The sequence below is a fragment of the Gallinula chloropus genome, assembly GCF_964237585.1.
Source record: "Gallinula chloropus genome assembly, chromosome: 1".
Taxonomy (NCBI): Eukaryota; Metazoa; Chordata; class Aves; order Gruiformes; family Rallidae; genus Gallinula; species Gallinula chloropus.
Window position 1 is genome coordinate 141,441,158 of NC_140085.1, and position 23,885 is coordinate 141,465,042.

General features: G+C 37.9%; 1 protein-coding gene across 1 annotated transcript in view; it reads left to right on the plus strand.

Moving 5' to 3' along the window:
* Nucleotides 1-23,885, plus strand: part of HERC2 (HECT and RLD domain containing E3 ubiquitin protein ligase 2) — a 119,030-nt gene that overhangs the window by 15,559 nt on the left and 79,586 nt on the right. The window contains exons 4-14 of the mRNA XM_084271807.1: nt 3,569-3,706; nt 14,687-14,906; nt 16,496-16,596; nt 17,337-17,493; nt 18,691-18,801; nt 19,128-19,299; nt 19,863-20,036; nt 20,653-20,841; nt 21,476-21,627; nt 22,445-22,602; nt 23,054-23,167. Of these exons, the coding sequence (XP_084127933.1) occupies nt 3,569-3,706; nt 14,687-14,906; nt 16,496-16,596; nt 17,337-17,493; nt 18,691-18,801; nt 19,128-19,299; nt 19,863-20,036; nt 20,653-20,841; nt 21,476-21,627; nt 22,445-22,602; nt 23,054-23,167 (1,686 nt within the window). The remainder of the gene's footprint in view (nt 1-3,568; nt 3,707-14,686; nt 14,907-16,495; nt 16,597-17,336; nt 17,494-18,690; nt 18,802-19,127; nt 19,300-19,862; nt 20,037-20,652; nt 20,842-21,475; nt 21,628-22,444; nt 22,603-23,053; nt 23,168-23,885) is intronic.

The following is a 23,885-nucleotide window of genomic DNA, read 5'->3' on the forward strand; positions in this document are numbered from 1 at the left end:
TGTGATCTACAAACATAATTCAAGGGGACAGGGAAAAGTACATGAGATCTATATAGAAGCCAGTGCTTTTATATTAAAGGCAATATAATTTAATCTTATTTATCTCTAAATTAGAATACAAAGAGAGGATGCTGTAAGTAGTCCTTTTTTATCCAGCCTGCTTTAGGAAGTTTTGATTTATGCCCATCCACTGTAACTCCTTTTCTTCACTAGCCCTGTAGCTTTCTGTTGCTGCTGACCGCTGGGCTGTTCAGAAGAGGCCCTTCATTCTTTCAGGGGATATCAGCAGTGGCAATAAAGCAGAAGAACGTTTTATTGATAGCAAAAAGCATTATTTTTTAAGAAGAATATGCAAAGAGTGTGGTTTTTTCTCTTGTTTGCAAGACCATTTGGTTAGCAATAGCCTCTTTGTTTTTTTTTTTTCATGGCACTTTCAGAAAAACATGTTTGACAAATGCCTTCAGCAGAATGTGTTTGCCTGCTTCCAAGTATCATCTGAGGACACAGCTGTGACAGTAGTGATGTCCAAATACAGGTGCACTTGTGGCATAGCATGTGCTTAAAAGATAACCAGGCTGCCCTCAGGAAATTTGGATGAGATTAGGATCTTGAATACTGGAAGCTATATACTTAAAATAATAAAAAAGTATTAAATAACGTTATTCTTACTAAATTTTTAAGTGAGAGGACCATTACTGTAAAATTTTTAAGACTTGTCAGTTAACTGTGCAGGTCTCCCTGTGGGGGTTGGTTTTTGTTTTTCATTCCTCACCCTGACTTCTACAGCTGGAAGGCTGTGCAAACATGATTTAGAAATGGTTAGGCATTTCTTCACAAATAACTATCAATTGAAACTTGTGTGTATGTGTATATATATATATATATATATAAAAATATGTATAAATATATAAAGGAAAAGCTTTTTGAAAGAAAACACATTATTTTGTATTGCAGATGGAATACTTAGATCTAGGACTACCAGGGTCCTACAGAGTGGCTGTAAAGTACAGCCCTTGCCTAAGGCACCCTGTGTAACTTTTTGCCTTGTGAATGGCAATATCTGTTGTGAAATTGTTGCAGGCTTTTTCTTTTTGCAGAGAGACTGCTGACTTTGTCATTTGAGTGGGGTAAGATCATACTGGATCAGGTGCTGGAGGTGACTATGTAGCCTGTTACCTTTCTTCATTGAGCATGAAATCTGAGTACCACCTTCAGCAGTTTCCTTATAATCTTCCATTTAAACTGGATTAGGCTGTTTCGGTGCAAGGTGGAGCACACGTGTTGAGTTACTGTGCCTTCAGTTTGGGAGCTGACTTCTAATTCAGGATGGCTACTTGAGTTGCTTGGTTTTGACTGCTTAAGCACACCTACCTCAGTTTGGAGGCTTAAGGTTGTAAACTAAACCATAGCCAAGCGCTGCAACCGCATTCACATTTGAAGTGTGTCAATACTGTGGTGAAGGAAAAGATGTTAAAACAGGGTTCTCTCTGCTTCTGTTCATACAGACAATGGGGGGAAAAAAACCCCACTTTTCTGGATTTGGATGTCAAGGTTTGTTTTATACAGTACAAAACTTAAGTTCTTCTCTGGATCGGAAGCTTGTATATTTGCAGTGAGAAGTTGGCCAAAATGGCTAAGTTCATGGCCCTTTCTTGTCATCCTTTGCCAAGGATCTGTTAAAAAGTGTAACAAGTTCTCTTACAGCTGCCTGCAGAATGTTGTGTCTTGGCACAACATCCTTGTACCCACGAACTAAAATCATAGACCTTGTGGAGTGTGTCTCTAGATGTGTGGGCGAGTGGAGAAACAGTGACGTTATGGTGTTACCGTGGGAATATTCTGAGCTACCAGGGCTAAACAGGGTCCTTACTCACTGGTTTAACTCTGTAAAACTGGAATCTATGCCTTTAACACTTGCTTGTGACTTGGAATAGAAACAGCTAGATCCAGTCATGTTTTGGGCATGTGTTACCATGCTGATGACTTCTGGGCTGTTGGCTGTTGCTTGGTGTTTGAGAGAAATATCTATGCTCTCTGATTTCCACTTACAAGTGAGATATCTAAACTGCTTTTCTGTTATGTCTCTTCTTTTTTTCCTGTTCTTCTTCAGTTTTCATATGCCACCTCCTGAGCACATGTGTGCTACAGTTTGGCTTTAATTTAAAACCTGTACAATTAAAGCACCTTAAAGGTTTATTTTGGGAGGTGCTATTGTGTACAGACTAATAAAGTTAACAGAGGCAATCACAGAGCCAATTGCAACTGGATTAGGCATTCACTTTTTCTTTCAGGATGGGTGGAAAGAATAGTTGAGTGTTTTTGTACATGTTGATGGGTGTATTTTGTATGTTCTGAGGTAATGAGAGCCTGTGATCTCCAAGTGGAATGGTGGTGAGTCTGAGGCAGGCTGTAGTCAGATGCACTGTGGCTGGCTGCAGCAGTAAACCTTTTTATTTATTATTGTCTTCTAAACTATGCTGGTACAAATACATATGTTTTGGGTCTGGGGGGTGAGGGAGGGGGGAAAAAAAAGACAAAATTCTAAGTCTTGTCTGGCTACTTGTGTCTGGGACGTATGTGTGTGGGGGAAGCTGTAGACTGTTGGCAATAGGAATGGAGGACCAGTCAGCTTTAAAGAGCCCTTTGAAAATGTCTGGAACTAAACTCTTAACTAGCAAGTTGCAAATATTGGACCTGAGAAATTTGGGGTGATTGTTTTAGAGAAGAAGGTCAGGGTGAGGAAAGCAGTTGCCAGTGTGGCCCTCAATTGCAAAGCAATCTCGTGTGTTGAACTGACTGAAGGTATGAATATGGAAATCCGTATCCCCTATATGAATAAGGAGAGACTCCCAGCTGTCTAGTTCTCCTCTGTTTAGAAAATTGGGACTTTAATGCAGCCTTTGATTATGGAGATAAGTGACTAATGTCTGTGTTCTGTCTTAACGAAAGTAATCTCAGAAGGGTTGCAAATGCTGTTTAGTTGCTTGTGCAGAAAGCGGTGGTATTATTTTCATTACTTGCTGTAATTACTAAGATGCTAGATATGTTACAGATGATGAAATACTGCTGCATAAAATTATTGTACATGTCAATATATAGTTCTCTTCTGATTTTGAAATTAAGGCAATTGCTATAGATTTTTCTGTGTTATTTTCTGAGTATGAAAATAAGCAAATACTACAGGAATTCAGATAGCTGGAAGCAAAGTCTGACTTGAAGTGCATCTTTTGTGATACCGCGTGTTGCAAATCCCTTGCAAGTCTTGCATGATGGCATTGATATTAAATGCTCATCCTCCTTGGAGGATATAGCAGGGGTTTCTGGATTCTAAGGTCACCGTCTTATGAAATGTAACATGAGACCTAGCACCTGTGACAGTTCACATGGTAAAATACTGCTTCCTGCCACCCTGTGCTCTTAATGGCAGGCAGTATTGCTGTAAACTCATGGGCTGGGCGTTTCACCTTTACATTTCTAATCTAGAACTGAATTCAGGGGGGAAGTAGCTTAGCTGGTCTTTGTTTTAATTTTTTTCCCCCTTTTTCCCCCCCTTTTTTTTTCCCTTTAGATGATAGCACTGAATGCCAAACTGCATCAAAGAAAGAAGAGCAAAACGACAAAGAAAAGAAAGATGAAGAAGAAACTCCGCTGCCCACTTACAGGGCCAAATCGATTGTTGAGAGTTGGGTGTGGGGCAAACAACCAGGTATCATAGCTATTTTGGTCATTCTCACTGAAGCATTGTGTATTCTATACTTATCACTACTTTTGAAGCATCAGGAAGTAACTGGCTGAGAGATGTGTCTGTTAGGATAGTGGAATAAGTTGGATAAGCGGTTAACAGCGGTTCAAGTTAAAAATTTACTATAATTACTTTCAGATTTAATTAGACTCATGACTTGAAGAGCCAATTTGCACACTTCATGTTGCTTGAAGGAGTGATAAACTGACTTGGAACAAATGCGGTTACACAGTGAAGTATTATGATGTCTTCAGACTATTTCTTTTCAGTTGCACACACTAAAAAGATATTGCTTAGTTTCTGAAGCCTGAACTTTCTGCAGGCAATAAAGGTTTAATAGGTGATTTTTCTTTTTGATTTCATGGCTTGGTAAATAAGTTTGAGTGAATCATAGGAGGAAGGTTGAAATAGTTAGTTCAATTAACTGTCTGCCCTGACCTTTGCTGACAGTAATCTCACCTATGATGGGAGTGGAAAAACGGTTTGTGTGTTCACATTGCCATGTATGGCTCTATAAAATACTGATTTTGATACTGAACCCTGTTAAGTCTACAGCTGTTTATTACTTAAGAGCAGCAGTTCATTGTCTAAAATTGTTCACATTTAAATATAGCAGATCAGAAGCTTCGCTTCAGTGGTTTGTTTTACAGTTCTGGTGCATGATATTACCTGATTCAGATGTTGGTGTATACAGGCTTTGACATCTGTTATGCCGCTTTTCCTTTCCCCTCATCCAGATGCACTTCAAGATCCCTGGGAAAACTATTATTGTCTTGTCTCTTCAGCACTAGATTCTGCATCTGTGTAGCCCAGTTTGGTAGGGAAGCTATTTGTTTCTGGTGAGAGGGGTCAGCTGCTAGTCTGCTGTCCTCTGCTCAGTGCCAGCCAGCTTGCTTGCTCCCTTTTCTTAAGGACAGAGGGACAGATGGACGTGCTGTCACTCTAGTAGTGTGAATTTTGCAGTGTAGGAGGAATTAAAAGAATTGCCACTACAGTGGAAGGGAGAATGAGACTTGAATGTGTTGAAGAGATGTAAGCTGAAGGTCACATTTTTGTTTTATATTTTTACTTACACTGTTGTCGAAAAGTAAAATAAAATTGTTTTACAAAATACTAATCTAAATGCTAAGTATCTTAAATTTCTGGCCTTTAAGCTCACTTTTCAGTGATTTCTTAAAAATTGGGAAAAAACCAGTTGTTAGGAAACAAAGTAATGTATGTGTGTTTGGAGATTTCAGAAAGTGACTTGCTCTCTTTTATTGCTTATGGTTTATTGACACACATACAGATACTTATTCTATAAATAACCTGAAAACTTTAATAATTTGTATTCCTTGGTCTCCATTATCATTTGTGCTTAAGGGAGATCATCTAGCTGTGACATACGAATCCTTAGCTAAACAGTCCTACAAATACACAGTTTATTTATGGAAATGTTATAGATGGCTTTTGTTCAAGGTTGTAGGTAACGGTTTCATATCTATCAGAAATGGAACTAACATTTTGTGCCTCTTGGTAATTTTCTGGGCTGGTAATTGTTTTTTGAACAAAAATACAGATTATCAAGATTGAAATGATTCTCTGTATAAGTGTTTCATAAAATGAGTAAAATTGTTTTCAGCTTTTCTTCTGTCCTCCTTCATAAAAATAAAACTTACATGTCAAAAGCATGAAGAAAGTTCTGAAAAGGAGAATTGTTTAAGATTTGCTGCTCATCAAGTAAAAAATAGAGTTATGTTTTCGTTTATGTTTTATATCCCTTTAAAAATAAGGTGTAATTTGGAGATAGGAACTCTGAGGTAGTTTACAAGAAGTGAAGAGGCAGAGGCATTTGAAGTCAGTTTTTCAGGTCAATACCCTGAACTATTTCTACCGAGTTGAATGATTTACAGTCTTCTATTATGAAAATAGCAGCCAGACATTAGACAGAGGATATCTGTGTTTGAGAAGTGCTGTAACACAATCTTATTTTGCCAAGAAGTGTGGAGGATCATGCTATTGAATTTGAACAGGCTGATCCAGGTCAGTGGGCCTTGTGACATCCCTCCCCCATGAGGGCTGAAGAGATTTTGAGAGCACACAAAACCCGCTGCTCATTAAACATGTTGAGATGCAGTATGGAGCAGTACTCTTTGTCCCCCTCCCCCAGTGTCCTCCCTTGTTTTGTCATCCTGGCACAAGTTGAGAGAAGCAAAACACTTTCCGTAGCTCTAATTTCTGCTGAGATCACTACTCTTCCAGAAAAGGGCAAAGAGGTTATAGCTTGCTGGTTTTTTTTTTTTTTTTGAATGGTCTTATTATGCTAAATACTGAAAATATGCCTAAGATAGTAATAAATATGTAAGTCATTATTAGACTTTAAGGTGTTTTTCCTTTTCTGTTGAATCTTAGTGTTCATCATTTCATATTCAGCTCTTAACTGATGGTGTTCAGCTATTCAGGACTCATGAGAGCTTCTTAAAAATCTTCTGATTGTTCCTAAAAATCATGTTTTCTTTTCTTCTTTCATCAGTTTTCAGAAAATATTTGGTTTTCAGAGTCTTACGTGACCTGGAGAGAAGGCTAGGTGTTTGGCCCTGGATATGGGGAGGAAAAGAGGAAGTCCTTTGAAGTGTCTGTTCAAAACCCACAGAAACCAGAGCAGTATTTAGTTTTCTTGATTTTCTTTTTCTTAGTCATGATGTGCTTAAGGTTGGCTATGTTAAGTCAAACCAAAGGGCAATCTAGTCCCGTGTCCTGACTGCAGGAGCATAAATAGCACTAGCCAAGTGAATAATTAGGTACCATGTTTCAGAAAACTTATCTATAGCCTATAACTTTGAGCCAGAGGTGGTGTTGGGGGACTGTGAATGTGTGTTTGGTTCTCCTCCTTTAATTTTCTGGAGCCATATGTGTGCATGACATAACAGGCTTTAATATTTTTATGTTGATTTGCTTTTTTTTTTTAACTTGTCTAGTCCCTTTTGAACGTTCTAGCATCCACAGCTATAGGTAGCAAGGAGCTTTGTCATTCAGGTTTTTGTTACATAGGTATCCTCCTAGTCCTTGACTTGATTTTGGTTATCTTGTCAGTTTCACTCAGTGCCCTGTTCTTATACTGTAAGAGGCAGTGAACAGTGGTTATGTTTTTTTCCCCTGTGTTCTTATGCTGGGGAAAGTGGGTTGGGAACTGTATATACTACTTAAGATGTGGGTACCTCATGGTTTTCATGAAATGACATAACAATCTCTGTTTTTTCTGCTGTCTTGAACCTTGGTTTTTCCAACTGCCCATCAGTTTCTTCTTGGATCTTCCCTACTGTGGTGCCAAGATCTCATTTCCTGAGTGGAAGGTAGTTTGTAGCCACTTCAACAGTGAAAACTGGGATTTTATTTCCCAGTTCATCAGTTTACATCTACCATTTTATTGCTTGCTTCCTTAATTGCCTGCATATTTTTGCAGTTGGCAGTCATTTTTATTCATGTAGTACCAACAGACTTAATGACCTAAATATTTGTCTCCATTTCCACAGAATTTATGCATGTATGGGACAGGAAAGGAATTTACATAGGTTTCTGTGGGACCTGTAGTTGTTGTTGCTCCTAAGTTGCTGTTTAGTCATATTCATTGACACATTCCACATGAGTTACAGTATTAAGGGTTCTAAGCCTTAACACTTAATACGTATCACTACTGGATATTTAGAAATGTCTTTGTACCTAGAAAATCTGAGAAATTTGAGTATTTTTGACTTCATCCATAAGTGCAGTTTTCCCTTTAGATGAATCCTGTTTCTTTTTATTGTTGTGTTTTGGGGCGTTTTGGTGGGTTTTTTTTTCTTTGTCTTAAATGTTAGCCAGTTCCTCCTCCCTTTCTTAAAACTTAAAAATGTAGAGCTGGTTCACTTCGACTGTGTGTATAGTTTAGTATTTATTTAATACTATGTGCAGACAGGTAGCTTTTATTTCTTGAAAGAAACCTGCTGTAACAATATTTGTGTAAGAACTTAACTTTAAAAAATCTTTATTAGACTATGATTCAAATTCACTGTAATCTGATCTCATTTTATATGTTTAAGAGACTAAATATTGCATGCTTACAGACAAAGCTACAATAAATTGACTATAATTGCTGTCTGACTAGAAAAAAAAAAAGCTACTTTCTATTTAGAAGTTCAGTAGGAATGCTACTGTTCTGTTTGCTCTGTAGGACAAAAGATTGAATGAGGAAATAATACAAATATACTTAAATGAAAAACAATGTACAATTGTAGTGGAAGTATGTTTATTCTTGTGTACTTATATCTGGCTTATATTAGGAGTGAATCAAACTATTATGCTGATAAATCGGTGCCATGACGTAGCACTTCTGGGGCTTCCTCGTGTATGAGTGAGAGCTTGTTTACAGACTGTGCTGTGTCTTGTTTTTCCAAGATCATTAGTATAGCTGATTACACCAAGAAATGCTTTAGAGGCAATACCTAAGGGGGCAGGTTAAATTACCCATGTGAATTCAGTGAGGTATTGTTGAGATACATGTCACTGCCTATGGAGTAGAACCTTTCTGTGTTAGCGTTGTGAGAGGAGACATGCAGAACTTCGATCCTGGAAGGGCTGTTAGTTGCACCATTAAATTTGTACGGTGTACAAAAGTAATTAGAAGTAGTCATGGCAGTAAAGAAACTGTTTTAACCCTCTTTGCACTGACATTTTCTGTTTTTAGTATAAAATTTCTTTGTTATTAGTTTAAAATTTAGATTTAGAAATTATGCTGGAAGAATAGTTCAGTCACAGCACAAAGTTTGACCTCCTCTTTCATGGTTCTCAGAACTCCATCCCTGTTTTGTTATTCACTTTCTTGCCAGAGATTTTAACTTACCTCCCCCTCCCCCCACCACACCACTTCTCCCAAGCTTGAAAAGCTGTTGTCCAGCTCCAAGTATGCTGGTGATGCTCACGGGGGGTGTGTGTATATATGTGTGTGTGTTTATCTTCATATGTGCACGTGAGGCTCAGTTCTTGCTGCTTTGTTCTGTGCATGAGTAATTGAGCATCAATTTAAACAAGTTTTGCTCACAATATAAAACTGAAAACTAAGCACCTGGCCACGTGGTGAGATGTGTTCTGAATGTACTTGCTGAGTGCTGATAAGGTGAGGTCTGCTAATGGTCATCTTTTCAATAAGGGGGCAGACAGAAGGAAGCTAAAAGCTAAATGCTATTTAGGAATTATATTCTTTGTTGGCATAAAAGAATTTTAGGAGCATATTTAGCTTTGTTTCTGAAGGAAATTTTGTATATGTGGTTACTTTTTTGTCTTTCCATACATCAGTATTTGATGCCTGTTAAGTCAAGCCAACTGCATCCTCTATTTGCTGCTTGTCCTGTGAGGTAGCATGTAGTGGAAGAGGAGAGAGAAGACAAAATGTAAAATCTCTAGGAAACTGCAGCACACTAGTTCTGCTGCTGACAGAAGCAGCAGGTGTGAAAGCTTCCCATACCATAACATATATATTTGCCTTTCATAAAGCTTGCAATCCGGCCAAAGGGCTTGAAACTTTTTGGTTTGATATTGGCATTTTTAGGGTCCTTCCTTTACCAGTGAGAAGCCTGTGGTGTTCCCTGCAAGAGCTAATAAAATAACATGGTTTCTTAACATTTTTTGCTTGTTTTTAGCTGTTAAACCAACAGCCCTTGGACAGGCTACCTGTGTTCAGCTGTTTGTTCCCCTCTCCACCCCCACTTTTGCTGACGTACCAAAGTAACATGTCACTTCTTGGCTCTGTTCTGTCAGATGATCTGTGCTAAACACTAACGGTGTTTTTCCTCTTAATGCAGAGAACTTCTGGCGGGAGGAATTAAGAAGTGAAGACATGTAGCTATGCTAGTTGCCAGGGGGAGGGAGGGATGTGATGAAGTTTAACAGAAGATGGTAAAACTCTTACCTCTCTCCATCGCAACCAGAAACATGTCTGGCTTGTAGCTGTCATCTAACAAGTATTCTGCTAATGGTGGCTCAAGAATTTAAACTTATATGGTATGAGTGTAACTCTTACTCTCTGGGTATGGATTAGGTAAATAATGTGTCTCCACCCTTCATAAAATAACTGGCAAAGCAAAGAATTGCAAGGGGTGGTTAGCATCAAGGGCTGGTGTAGTTTTGTTTTAAGAGTTCCCTGTAACCTTCTCAGATGAAATTTGACTCGTTACTATTAATAAGCTATTCTCTCATTAGTCTGTGTAGCTCATTGGTAATAAGTGTTGCTCAGACTTCAGGGTTTGTTGAAATCAAGTTCACTGGGTTGATTCCCAGATATATTTAAAACTTGCTAAAGATGAGCTGAATTTTTGTGAAGACAAATTTACTTATGGAGTAAGAGAAGATTTAAAGTGAGGAAGTGTATAGATATATCTCACTTAAAAATAGCATTACTTTTAATAAACCAAGACAGTCCTTGATTCAATTTTGAGATGTCTGAGTTATTGAAATACTGTAACCTGTTCCAGCCTTTACTGCATTTTGCATGTGCATATATAAGAGTGGAATTATTTCATTTTGGTATAAAGCCTTCCTAAAACTGTAGCCCTTTGAGATTGTGAAGGCAAGGAGAGAACGGGGAAAGAAAATAGTTTTATTACAACTAAATTTAAATTTATGCTTCATGAAGCTTATTTTTACACAGTTTAAAACTTGGTGAGGCTAAATCATATTTTCCATTAGAAAAAAAATGCTTTTGAGTGAGATGTTTAAATGTTTGAAAATAGTGTATTGTAACTGAGCAGTTCTTTGTTTTACTAGTTTCTGAATATAAAGACTTTTTTACTTTCAGGGCTTATCATTTGAAAGCAGAATTCCTTCCAGCTCTCCTTCTTCATAAAACATAAAGACAGAATTTTAGTGGATTCCTTTCCTGGCTTTTGTGTTGTCTTAATTTGACTTTATTTTATTTGTTGACTTCATTGACAGGAAAGGAAAATAACTGGCCTTTAAAATCCCTTACTTCAGAGAGTACTATTGTGAGGTTTTGTTTTGTGAAACATTGCATAGTCCATGGAAGTATGGGCTGTTTTTGTATTAAAGCAAAATTGAACCTTTGAGGTATTTAAAACCTACAATAATATTGTGTGGTGTTTGTTTTGGTGTGGGTTTTTTTTTTTTTTTGTCAAATGAGCCAGAATATCCCATTGGATCATTGAGTAGGGTGTTGAGTATTTTGCAAGTTACCCAGTATGGATTGCTCAACCATCAGGAGTTAATTTTGTAGGTGCTGTTGTGAAGCTGAGTTGTTTCCTGGGGGTGTTGGTTGACTGCAGGCTGAATATGAGCCAGCTGTGTGCCCAGGTGGCCAAGAAGGCCAATGGCATCTTGGCTTGTATCAAAAACAGTGTGGCCAGTAGGTCCAGGGAGGTGATTGTGTCCCTGTACTCGGCACTGGTGAGGCTGCACCTTGAGTGTTGTGTCCAGTTCTGAGCTCCTCACCATAAGAAGTACATTGAGGTCCTCAAGCGAGTCCAGAGAAGGGCAACCAGGCTGGTGAAGGGGCTGGAGGGCAAATCATATGAGGAGCGGCTGAGGGAGCTGGGGATGTTTAGCCTGGAGAAGAGGAGGCTGAGGGGAGACCTTATCACCACCTACAACTACCTGAAGTTGTAGAGTTGTAGAGAGGTGGACGATGGTCTCTTCAGCCAGGTGACAGGAGATAGGACAAGGGGAATGGCATGAAGCTGTGCCAGGGCAGGTTTAGATTGGGTATGAGGAAAAAAAAAAAATTATTGAAAGAGTTGTCAGGGCCTGGAACAGGCTGCCCAGGGAGGGGGTTGAGTCACCTTCCCTGGATGTGTTCAAAAAAAGGGTAGATGAGTACTTAGGGATATGGTTTAGCATAGGATGGGAATGGTTGGACTTGATGATCTTCAAAGGTGTTTTCCAACCTTGTGATTCTGTGATTCTGCAATTTCATAGAGTATTTTGTGTCATCTCTTGCATCAGGATGGCTGGGATGCTGGTAACTGCAGTTCTGTGGTCGATTGAAAGTGGTTCAGTAGGTATGCAGTTGCAGGGGAAACTTCCTTGTAAAGTAATTACTGGAGGGTTGTAGGTGGTCACTGCCTGTCCTAAGTGTTTCTTTCCAGTGTTCCCCACAGCTTATGTTTCATAAGTGTGTCATTTTGAAATTAAGAGCTATTTTCATCTAATTCTTCAAGTCTTAGAAATTATTTTAGTGGATGTCTACTTTCAGCTTGCCAGCGAGGAAGGAGTGATGAATGCAGTAGGTCTGTGTTACACTGCAGACTCAGCTGAGTCTGGGACATAGTGCTTGATTTCCACAGCACCTAAGAAAGAATCTCTCTTCCCCAAATGTGTTTTTCCTTTATGGTCTATTTCTTTACTTTTCCTATACGTACATGAGACCATAATGTGTGAAACAAACCTGTAGAATGAAATTAGGTGCCAGAAAGAACTGTGTTAAGAAAAGCCTCTTTGGAGCTGAGGCTGCAGTCATTTCTTACTTTATTGTTGTATCCTGATGGTATTTAGGGGTTGGTAGGACTTCAGTATTTGGGAAGAAGAGAAAGAAAACATCTGATTTTTGTCTCTTCTTATGGTTTATTTAGAGGGATCCTGAAACTTGAATGTCAGTATTGAGCATGTTCTATTAGGAAGCCATGTGCTGCAAGAGGTTTTGCTGCATTTTTGCTTACAAAGTGAAGGTTAAGGCACACTGAAGGAAAGAGCAGCAGCCTCAGAATGTGTAGTTTATATTTTGTAGACGTTTTTGCTTTGGTGTTTTGAGTAATGTTAGCACGAATAGCGCAACTGAGATTTTTCCCTCAAAACTGTGGTATTTAATGGAACAAAGTTTAGTTGGATCAGCCTGGAGCTAGAGCTCCAGACTGGCTGCTGATACAGTCATCCATTAAATCTTCTGAACAAACTTTTATATGGCCATAGTGTTAAGGGACCAAATAAATTAAAACCGATGTCTGCCAAAGGCATGTTTGTTTATGTATTACTTTTACATTATGATCTGTATGTAACATGTTGATGTTCAACTGGGCTATCAAGTTCTTTGAGGGATTTTGTAGGGCTAGTATTAAGGACAGTGTAGCTTTTTAGCCATATTTCTTGTTGGTTTTGTTATATTGTTTAAGTCAATGTATATATATAAAAATGTATATAATAGTTGCTGTTGCTTTTGTCTAACTTTAAGGGCTAGACTTTAAGGAACACTTTTTAATCTATTCTTGCTTGTTGAAAAAAAAATTGTTGTTCCTCATAGTCAGGTGGAAAGATGTAAATTGCCTGGGGGAGAGGAATCTAACACATTATGAAATGGTGAAATGTGAGTAGAGATGTTGAGAAGAGGCTGGGGTGATGGCTGACGACAAACACGAGTGATTGTGCAATGTGATCTGGTGGCAGAGGAGGCCACTTGAATTCTCTTCTGGGTACATACAGGTGCATTGCAGAGTTGAGACAAAACTTTGGAATACTTTATGCAGTGGCAAGAAAATGTTACACCTCATTAGATACAATTTTCAACTCTAGAGACTGCAAACTTCTCCAGCTTGGCAGCAGCTGTTCAAAGAAAGTGTTTGTTTTGTGGGGGTTTTGTGTGTGTGTGGAGGGGCCACTGTGCTACTTTTTTTTTTTTTTTTTTAAAGGTTGTGTCCATCTTCTCACAAACACTGTAACATATATACAAACGATGTTGGGTTTTCTGTAGCCCTTACTCAGGTGTCCGTTAAAACAAAGGTACTTCTGTGTAGCAGCCAGGCAGCAAACGCGGTTGGCTTAGGGACAAGTACAGTAATTCAGTGGAAGACAAAGTGGGGCAGCCTAGTGATCAGACTGTTAATAAAGGCACAGAAAAGAACCCTTCAAAGGATGTACGTTGTTGTTGGTTGTCCTAGGAATTAAAGCTACAGAGCATGTAAAAAATACACAGTACCCAAATTTTTGTTTGGTTTTTATAGGTTTGTGGGGTTTTTTGCTGTTGACATGGTACTTGCTACCATCTGTTAACTAGATTACTAGATCTTCAGGCTGTTGACTGTGTTTTTTGGTGTTTTTTTTTTTTTTTTCTTTTTCTGGTTAGTGAAGAATTAAATCTCAGTGTTGATATGTGTGGCAGGTAGACCCTGGCTGGAGACCAGATGCCCACCAAAGCCACTCTATCACTTCCCTCCTTACCTGGTCATGGGAGAGATGGTACGATGAAAGGCTCATGGTTTGAAGTAGCTCATGTGCAAAATGGACTCAACAAGGAACAAACTTCATCTAATTTGTTACCGAATCAAAACAGAGTAGGATGATGAGAAATAAGGATTGGCTCTGTTGGACCTCGGGGAAGAAACTTCTAGCAGCTTCTTGCAGAAGCCACCCCTGCAACCCCTACTACAAAAACCTTACTGTACAAAACTAAAACAGCACATAAATCGGGTCTTTTATTTGCCAATAGTACTGTAAGCATGTTACATTTCTGACATTATTTATTTGCACGACTTGGCAATGATCCTAGAATTTCTGAGAGTGGTTTTATAATTTCTGAGAAACTTAAGATAATGTGTATCAGTGCAAAATGAGAGCATATCCTTGTGGGGACTTGCAAGGTTGTTGCCTTCACTTGAGAGAAGTCTGGCTCTGAGGTCTAATGATGATAAGAATTTGCTGTCTAACTTGTTTTTTGGAACTGCATAAATATATCCTACAATGATTTTATTTCAAACATGAAATGTGAAGGTTCAGATGTATTCACACAAACCCAGTTTTGATGATAACCTTTGTCTAAGCATATAATGCTGTGGCTTAGAAATGTGCACTTTAAGTATGGAAATGGAGACTTTTACTGCGTTTTAAGGCTCAGATTTTTGTACAGTTTTCTTCAGTTTGTCTTCATTTTTCTGGATACTGTATATAAGAAAGGTGAATGCCCATAAAGTAGTATCTTTCTCTGATTCTCAGATGTGAATGAATTGAAGGAATGCCTTCATGTACTAGTGAAAGAACAGCAAACCCTGGCCACACAGACTGCTACAACAGCTCTTTCAGCTATGAGGCTAAAGCAGAGGCTAGTTATCCTGGAACGATATTTCATCGCGTTGAACAGAACAGTTCTTCAGGAGAATGTCAAAGTTAAGTGGAAAAGCAGTAGCATTCCTCTGCCTACTGTGGATAAGAAAAGGTAATGATGCATATGGGCAAGTTAATAGATTAGGAAAGGCATATAGAAAGGTTATCAACCTATGTGTGAGAGCTTTAACATGGTTTCTTCCTCCTTGTGAAACATTAGCAGTAAAGAAACTCTTCTTATGTCCTAAGATTGTTTCTCGTGTGGTGTTATCAGCCACACAGTTTTCCTTCTTGGTTGGTGCTTGGTTATAGTGCCTGTATTCATACTGGTGGGTGTTTATTTTAAAATGTTGCTGTAGATACTGTTCTTTGTGCTATACATATATTTCTATTGAGATTGTAGCTGAGTAGAACAAAAGGACTAAGTATGGAGAAGCCTATTTCAGAAATTATGCTGATGGAGGTTGCATACTTCTAATAACATGAACACAGTTTTTGTCAGTATTTGCTCAGTTAAGGCACATAATGAACTTAAAAATACAAATATATGAAAGTTGAACATGGTTTTCTTTAGCTTGGTTGAGAAATACTGCAATATTACATTTTACATGGAATTGTTCCCAGAGAATTAACCGAATAAGAAATCGACTGAATACTTTCCATGTCCAGATAGCTTGTTGACCTAAAAATAGAAAAATCTATCAGATGAGGCAATAAAGAAGCTTTTCAGAAGCTGAACAAGATTGCTGTCTGATAGAACAAGCAGTTCAACCAGGAAAATTTTTAAGATTGTCTCTAGCTCCAAAATGAAAGGAGACAGTAAGTAGATATCATGCCTAGTTATGGGATTTGAGTTGTGATAGTGATATCTTTGTCTGAATGGTCTGTTTTCTGATTTTTTTTTTTCAGTTCTGATTTAAAAAGTGCACCAGTATATTTAAGTTATCAGAGTGCTAAAAATGCCAGTTTAAATTTTTTTCTCTTAAATTCCTAAGTCCATCTTTTTCTTGTAAGATTAAAAAGAAAACAGAACTGTTGGTGTCTTCCTGAGATAAAGCAGTATGGAATCTACCTTTGTTAAGTACAAAGGAAAACTTACTTAAATTAATGTGATTGCTTGCATAAAAAGAAAAGCTAACAGAAATGTATGTAAGTTTAAGCTGTCTGTCTTCCTTAAACACACCAAGCTGTAAAGAGAAATTCGTAGCATTGACACTTGAATGGAAAGATAATAAGTGATGAAAGTGATCAGTAATTAAAGATACTTGTAAAACAGTTTATAAGTATAGTTTATGCAGTCCCAATTAACTGGAAGTATAAACTTCCAGAGCAAATAATGAGCATCTTATACTGTCTATATACAAGTATTTTATATCTCTGTATTTTGAATACACCATCATAATTTAACTATGAGTAAATAGCCACCTTTCTGACGGCAGTTAGTCATGCCAGTTTAGTTTATTGTTTCTCTGTGGACCTTTTTGGTGTTGGGGATTGATTTGTTTGAAGCAGCTGATACTGAATTTGGTTGTTGACACTTTGATGTTGATCACCTTTGTTCTCAATTCTTTACAGACAAAATTTGTGTAATATAGCTGAATATATAATTGTCAGATATAGAAATTACACAAATAACTACCAATATAAATACTTCCATTAATATAAACTATATTGAGACAATGCATATCTAATTTTATTTAGCCCAAGACCTGTTGGCAAAGGTGTAGAAGGACTTGCACGAGTTGGGTCCCGAGCAGCACTTTCATTTGCATTTGCGTTCCTTCGTAGAGCCTGGAGGTCAGGTGGGTATACATTAGAAGACAGGTGATTCATTAAGGCACTCATGTGTTAAGTGTTTGCATAGACCTATACATTTATAAGTTAGGTTTGCATAATTGTGTTTTATGTTTATGTGGTGCTGTGCCTGACAATGCTGTTGCTGAACAAAGCCATGCAAGCCAGTACCCATGCTGTGTTGTGCTGGGGTGCTTTTATGCTGGGGAAGGCACATTGGGATTGCAGGAAGAGAGAACATTTTTTTAATGCCAGATTTCAGAAAAGTGAGACTTATTCTTCAGATAGGGTCAATGCACTATATTGCTAAACAACAGTAGTAGCTTAGAAAAGGAGCGTGGAGCAGCAGTATGAAATTAGTATTTAGTTTGTTTACATGTCAGTGATTGTCACATTGTAAAGACTGACACTTGAAAGTTTGGCCCAGCAAAATTGTCATCTGTGCCACCATAACCTTCCTGTTTGTGTCAGTCTGTGCTGTTGTTTAGATGGCAGCTGTTTGGCTTGCTCTTGATCCAGCCTGCCCTAGTTCTGGTTTCCGTAGCTTATGTATAGTGGGACGAGCTGGCTTAAAAGTTGTCACCTTTCTGAATGTGTTTTTTTGTGAAGCAGATAGTTCTTCAGAAGTTTTGTACTCAAAATGCTTCTGTGAGAATTGAAAGCAACTTGTAAGCTTGAGGTTTGTATACAAAACTTTGTGTAACTTCTATAGAGGTAGGAGTGTAACTAGTGTTACTCTGCTCCTCAGGTGAAGATGCAGACCTGTGCAGTGAATTGTTACAGGAATCGCTTGATGCGCTGCGAGCTCTACCAGAGGCGTCCCTTTTTGATGAAGGGACTGTATCTTCTGTATGGCTGGAAGTGGTGGAAAGAGCTACGAAATTCCTAAGGTCTGTTGTGACAGGGTAAGTTTCTTCTTTTGAGCATTGTGGAAGTAGCTGTTGAATGGCAAACTAGTATCTCTTAGCAGCTTGTAGGAAAAACAGGATAGTTTATGGAAAATCAGTAAGATTGCTTTCCTTTCCTGAAGCTTACACAAGGAAGATACATGAACACTTGAAATAATGCTTTTTACAGGATTTAATTCTTTTAACTGTTTAAAAAAAATCTGAATTTGAATATTGTAGCAATGCATTTTGAGAGGAATGGGTTTTGTGGCCCATCCAGATTTGTTTCTGACCCCCATATAATCAGGCCTGGGGAAGCTAGCAGAGACATGTCGGTCTGCAGTAACAGGAGAGCAGATGTCTGTGAGAACAGGAGCTTGTAAGAAAATCCATGAGATAAGAAGCTGCAAGAATGTTAACAACTGCCTTAAAAAGGAACAACGTGACTGTGTAGCCTCAACCAATTACTAGCAATAGTGAGACACATGTAAGGCAGTTGAACAGAGCATCTGACCAATAACAATGTAATGTAACTCATGCACTGATATAGAAACCTATATAAGTTGTGTGTGTATTTCAATAAAGGAGCTCAGCATTTCATCACATTGATCTGAGTTGAGTCCGCAAAACTTTGGCTCCAGCAGAGTATTATGAATCACTGTGTGTAGACTTACCTGAGAAATGGTCTTTCACTAATAGAAACCCATATCCACATGAACAGTGCTCTGGTAATACAATAGAAGTGTACACTTAATTTGCCTTTCTAGTACAGTAAAATCAATCATGCTTCTGTGCATAGAAGGGCAAATACACTCGCATTGGACTTGGTGCAGTCCCCTGCTTTTCCCTGTTACTTAAGTAGGCTTAAAGTTACCCTTTTACAATACTTACTGGAAATTAATTGTCTTGAACACTGAACTACATCCTTATGATGAATATCATAAAAAATATTTGAATTTCACCTGTGAAAAATGTTTTTCATGTTCTTAACATATTTAATAGAGCTGTGGAATAGACAGTGAAGCTTAAGGCAATTTTAAAGTCTAACAGCTACTCTAGAAATTGATCTTGCATGGAATTTGTCAGCATTTCTCAGTGGCTTTAATTAGTAATTTTTTTCCATAAGCTAGAGGCTCTTAGTTTTTTCTAAATGCTTTTGATAAGTAAACGTGCATTGTTACCAATTACTTAATGTATATTGTTTGACTTTAATAGAGATGTGCATGGAGCTCCAAGTACCAAAGGGCCAGGAAACATTCCATTACAAGACCAGCACTTGGCACTTGCCATATTGCTAGAACTCGCAGTGCAGAGGGGTACACTAAGGTGAGAAGCATGAGCACTCTGATTTTTAACCATCACTGTCAAAATGGCCTGAGTAATGCCTGTCTTCAGTTTTCACAGGTTTGGGTTTAATGTAATAATTGTAATTCAAGGCACACGAATGTTTTCTGTAATGCAGTGGCAATCCAGTTCTTGTGTTCCCTAGATTGCATAATAAATTTTTGATATTCTGATGGTTTATTTAAAATGGAAAGCCATGACATCTAATACTGCTAAAATTCAAAATGTAGGAAATGAATTATATGGATAAGCTAAAACAATGTTTTTAGGAATGCCTATTAATTGAAGATGTAAACTTCCTCTTTCAGCCAAATGCTGTCGGCAGTTATGCTGTTGCTTCAACTTTGGGATAATGGAACGAGGGAGACAGATAATGAGCGATCTGCACAGGGAACAAGTGCACCCCTTCTACCTTTGCTACAAAGATTTCAGAGTATAATATGTAATAAAGATGTGCCCAATACTGAGGAAGAGATTCAGGTACTTGCCCTTGAATTATTTGAGAAGACCATTATTATGTTGATATCAAATTTTCGTTGGCTGGCTAAAATAATTATAAAATCACTCAAAATTTAGAATTATTTTGGCAGGAGTGTTTTCCATGTAACCTCTGTTGTATGGTTTTCATGCATGCATTTGAGTTTTGAGGTAGGAGGAGGAATGTCATAGTGTGGTTGGAGGTAAGCATCGCGTTCTGGAGTTAATGCCTTTGTGAATTAGAGATGTGGACATTTAACAGTTCTGTATATTTCAATCTTTTTATTTAAGTTGTCTTTGAAGTTAATTGAACTAGCACTCTTAGTGAATATTATTGAAGTTGATAAAACACAGTAAATCTGTTTTATTATGCTTGTACCTCTACTATATTCAGTCTTACTATATTTTCTCTACATGTGTGTTTGGAATTTTCCTCTGCTGTAAGAAAAAGAATATGCAGAATTAATTCAGCGTCTCTTCAGCTTGTGCAGATACTCAGCATGTATAAAATATATCATGTACCAGTATATAGGAGTACCTTGTGACTGCTCTTTTTTCTTTCCTAGCTCCTTACATACCCTCTGAGTCCAAATGAAAGCTTTCTAAGGTATCTGACTTTACCACAGGACAATGAGCTAGCGATTGATCTGAGACAAACAGCTGTAGTGATCATGGCCCATTTAGATCGTCTAGCGACTCCATGTATGCCTCCACAGTGTAGCTCTCCTACAGCTCATAAGGTAACTTGCAACATCAAATCTAGTAAGATCTTCTTCCTAAAAGTGTAACTGATTTTCAGTTTGGGAGAGGAACGACTCTGAAAATCCTTAAAATTTCCCTTTGATTTTCATGAGGTAACCTTGAATTGCCCTGACGTGTCTTAATTTGGTATCTTTTATTACATCAGCACTCTTATACTCCAAAGCTGACTGAAAATTCTGTGGTTTGTGAACCATTCCTTTGTATCAGAACACTGTGGTTAATTTGGCCGTTTTTTGGGCTCTTCCCTTTGTTTGTCAGAATAAAGGCTCAAGACTAGTCTTTGTGAATGTTTGGAGCCTGATATATTAAAAAAGAGGAAAAAAAGTACATTTGGCAACTTGAAATCTCTGAATACTTACAAATACTTGTAGATATCTGTAGCTTATTCAGTACAAGATTAAACTGAATAATGATGCATGCAAGTCTTTCTTTCCTGTCTTCTAATAGGAAAGCTTTCTTGGCTACTGGCAGTAATGACCGTCACAGATTTGAGTATGTTTGACATTAAAAAGCATATAGCAGATTATTTTTTAAACTTTTATTTCAGTTGTGTATTTCATAATAAGTACTTAAGAGTATTTTCTTCTTTTGTAGGGATCTCTGCAAGAGGTTATTGCTTGGGGTTTGATAGGTTGGAAGTATTATGCTAACGTGAGCGGTCCAATTCAGTGCGAGGGACTTGCCAACCTTGGTGTTGTGCAGGTTGCCTGTGCAGAGAAACGTTTCCTCATACTGTCTAGGAACGGGCGAGTTTATACACAGGCGTACAACAGTGATACTCTGGTGAGAGGTTTTTTACATATTCTTAAGAATGTCTTCTCTTCTGTCTTATTTCATACCATAAGGCTACTCCTTCAACAATTTACAGTATCTTGGAAAAGTAGATGGAGACATACTGATTTTTGTGAGCTTCAGTGTTGCTGTTTTGAATCTTCCAGAAACAGTGGGTTTGATCTCTTGTATAGATTTGGTGAAACGCATCTGGTTTCTGTAATTTCCATCAGACTAGAGGTTATGAATGCAATGATAATTGCTTTCAGTGGTACTCCGGCCTTGGTAACGATGGTAGAGATTGGGAGATATGAAATGGATTCTACTTCAGTGATGTAACATGGTGTAGTTTCCCAAACATTACTGTAACAGAAACATTTGTCACCAAGATTGCTTGTAAGATTAAGATAATACAATTTTCATACATGCTGAAGACCTTATAAGGATAGAAACAGAAATAACTGGGGTTGTTTCTGTTAGACTCCAATAGTAGATTTGACCTTTTTTCCTTAATACTTTATGCACAAATGAGGTGACAGTTTTGATAAAGCATTAGGTAATCTGTACCTAGTTATTCTGTATCTAGACAATTGATGGAAAATACAAGCAGTTCTTTATAAGTGTATTGCTTTTGTTTGGTTCACAGGGACCACAGCTGGTGCAGAGTCTAGCTTCCAGAAATATTGTGAAGATAGCAGCACATTCAGATGGGCATCACTATCTTGCTTTGTCAGCAAATGGTGAAGTTTTTTCTTGGGGTTGTGGAGATGGTGGAAGACTAGGCCATGGGGATACAGTGTATGTAATAAAAATAATGATAGCATTGATTTTAAGGTGTTCTGAATTCATAGTAAAAACTGTCTAGTTGTGTGTAGAGCCCATTCAGCGTTTGACATTTGTCTCTGTTACTGAAGAGAAATTGCTTTATTCACGTGTTTCCTCTGCCTATGATATTCTGAATACTTTCTGAATTACTTATAGATAGAAGGTGTGGTAGTATTTCCACTGTTATTAGACATTTTATTTATATGGTTTTATGAATCCCCAACGTATTTTCAGTGGAAATGTTGACTTATATGTTAGAGTGGGGTCATCGTTTCCTATGCAGTCCCATTGCATATATCATTGCTTTTTTTCCCCCGTGTTAAACAATAACATTACTGACCTGCTTTTGTGTAGGAGCAATTTTCTACAGGAGTATTCTGTAGGGGGTGTACATCAATGTATTTTAGAGGGTTTAAGTGTCTTCCCTCATTGCTGAACTCCATATAAAGCAAGGGAGTTACTGCTCAATAGCTAGCAATGTCACAAAATTAATTGCTCAGGTGTAGTGCTTAAGATAATCTTCTTTATAATAAACAAATCTCTTTTCAAAGCCCACTGCATTAATTTAGTTGGAAATAGAAATCATAGTTTTCAGACATTTCTTCAGTGGTTTGTATCTTTTCAAACAATATGAATCTAATTTTTGGCTTATAGCTCTATTTATAACTTCAAACTAGTAATAAGGTTTTCAGGTAGAATTGCAGCAATCATTTTGTAAGAAGCGTGTCACACTTTTTATTATCTACTTATCAGATGACTTTTTGTGAAATATGTTTCCTTCTTTCAAAAGCCCTCTGGAGGAACCAAAGATGATATCTGCTTTGTCTGGAAAGCAAGCTGGGAAACACGTTGTTCATATTGCATGTGGAAGCACCTACAGTGCAGCCATTACTGCTGAAGGAGAGCTGTATACATGGGGACGAGGAAACTATGGCAGGCTTGGTCATGGTATGTTACTTGAGATCTTAAGGTTGTTTGTCAAAGAATTGTTTAGTGCCTGTCTCAAATGATCTCTTATCCAATTTACCTAATGCTGCTTTGAGAAACGTGTGTGATTTCGTAGGAATTGAAAAAACGATGGGAGGGGTTGTCCTGAAACCCCCTAACTTCTGAATGCTGTGAAAATCAGTAGTTGGATGGAAAAGAAAAATCTACACTAATCTCTGTTCCCTACATTGTAAAGCAGAGTATCTCCTGGGTTAAATCCAGATTAGATACTTAAGAAACCATATGGGAGCTTAGTCACGATGCTCAAATCTGAAAACAAACCAAAATCAACACCTACCCCCCTCACACTCTCAAACAACAAAAAACCCAAAATCAAACAAAAAAAACCCAAGCAAAAATGCCTACCAGGACTTCTTGACTTTGCCTCTCACAGAATTACTTTGCTTTGAAGGTTCCAGTGAAGATCAGACCATCCCAATGCTGGTCACAGGGCTGAAAGGACTCAAAGTTATTGATGTTTCCTGTGGAAGTGGAGATGCTCAAACTCTTGCAGTTACTGAAAACGGTCAGTAGCAAAACATAAGCTTAACCTTTTCTTCCCTTCATTCTGAAGTTACTTAATACTGCAGATATGCTTATTTCTAATGGCTTGTATTCTGTATGAATTCAGTGCTGAAATACATGCATGTGTTTATGGGCATACGTTATATGCCACACGTGTACTTCCATGCATAGGCATGCAACATATTAAACTGAATACTTATTTTCATGTTCATAATTGATGTTTTAAATTACTCTGGATATGTAGAATATAAACACAAAACATTACACATACATACACACAGTCTTAATTTTTCTGTATTATTATGTAAGTGCACATAACTCATGTTGTCAGAATAGCCAGAATTTTGAGTTAGAGAGTTGTCTGTGTTAACCCATGGGAGGTGCTAAAGAGAAGCTTTGAGGGGGGGACTTCTGCTTCCCAGCATCCTGAAGTGCCTAGGGTGAGACAGGTTCAAAATCTGAGTTGTACTGTATGAGGTTAAGCCCCAGAGTTATCCCTTAGAAAGCATAAAGCTCCTCTAAACGAGTTGTTTTTTCAAAATATAGCTGATCAGGGTGATTTGCAGTATTTAAAAGCTGAAAGATTTGTTCATCCAGATTTTGTCTTTCCCCCTCCTCAATCTCCTCCTTGCATCTTTCTGTTGCATATCAGAGCACCTTAGACTTACTTAGGCAAGGAGGGAACATCAGAGTGAAAAAGAGAACTTTTTTGCATGTGC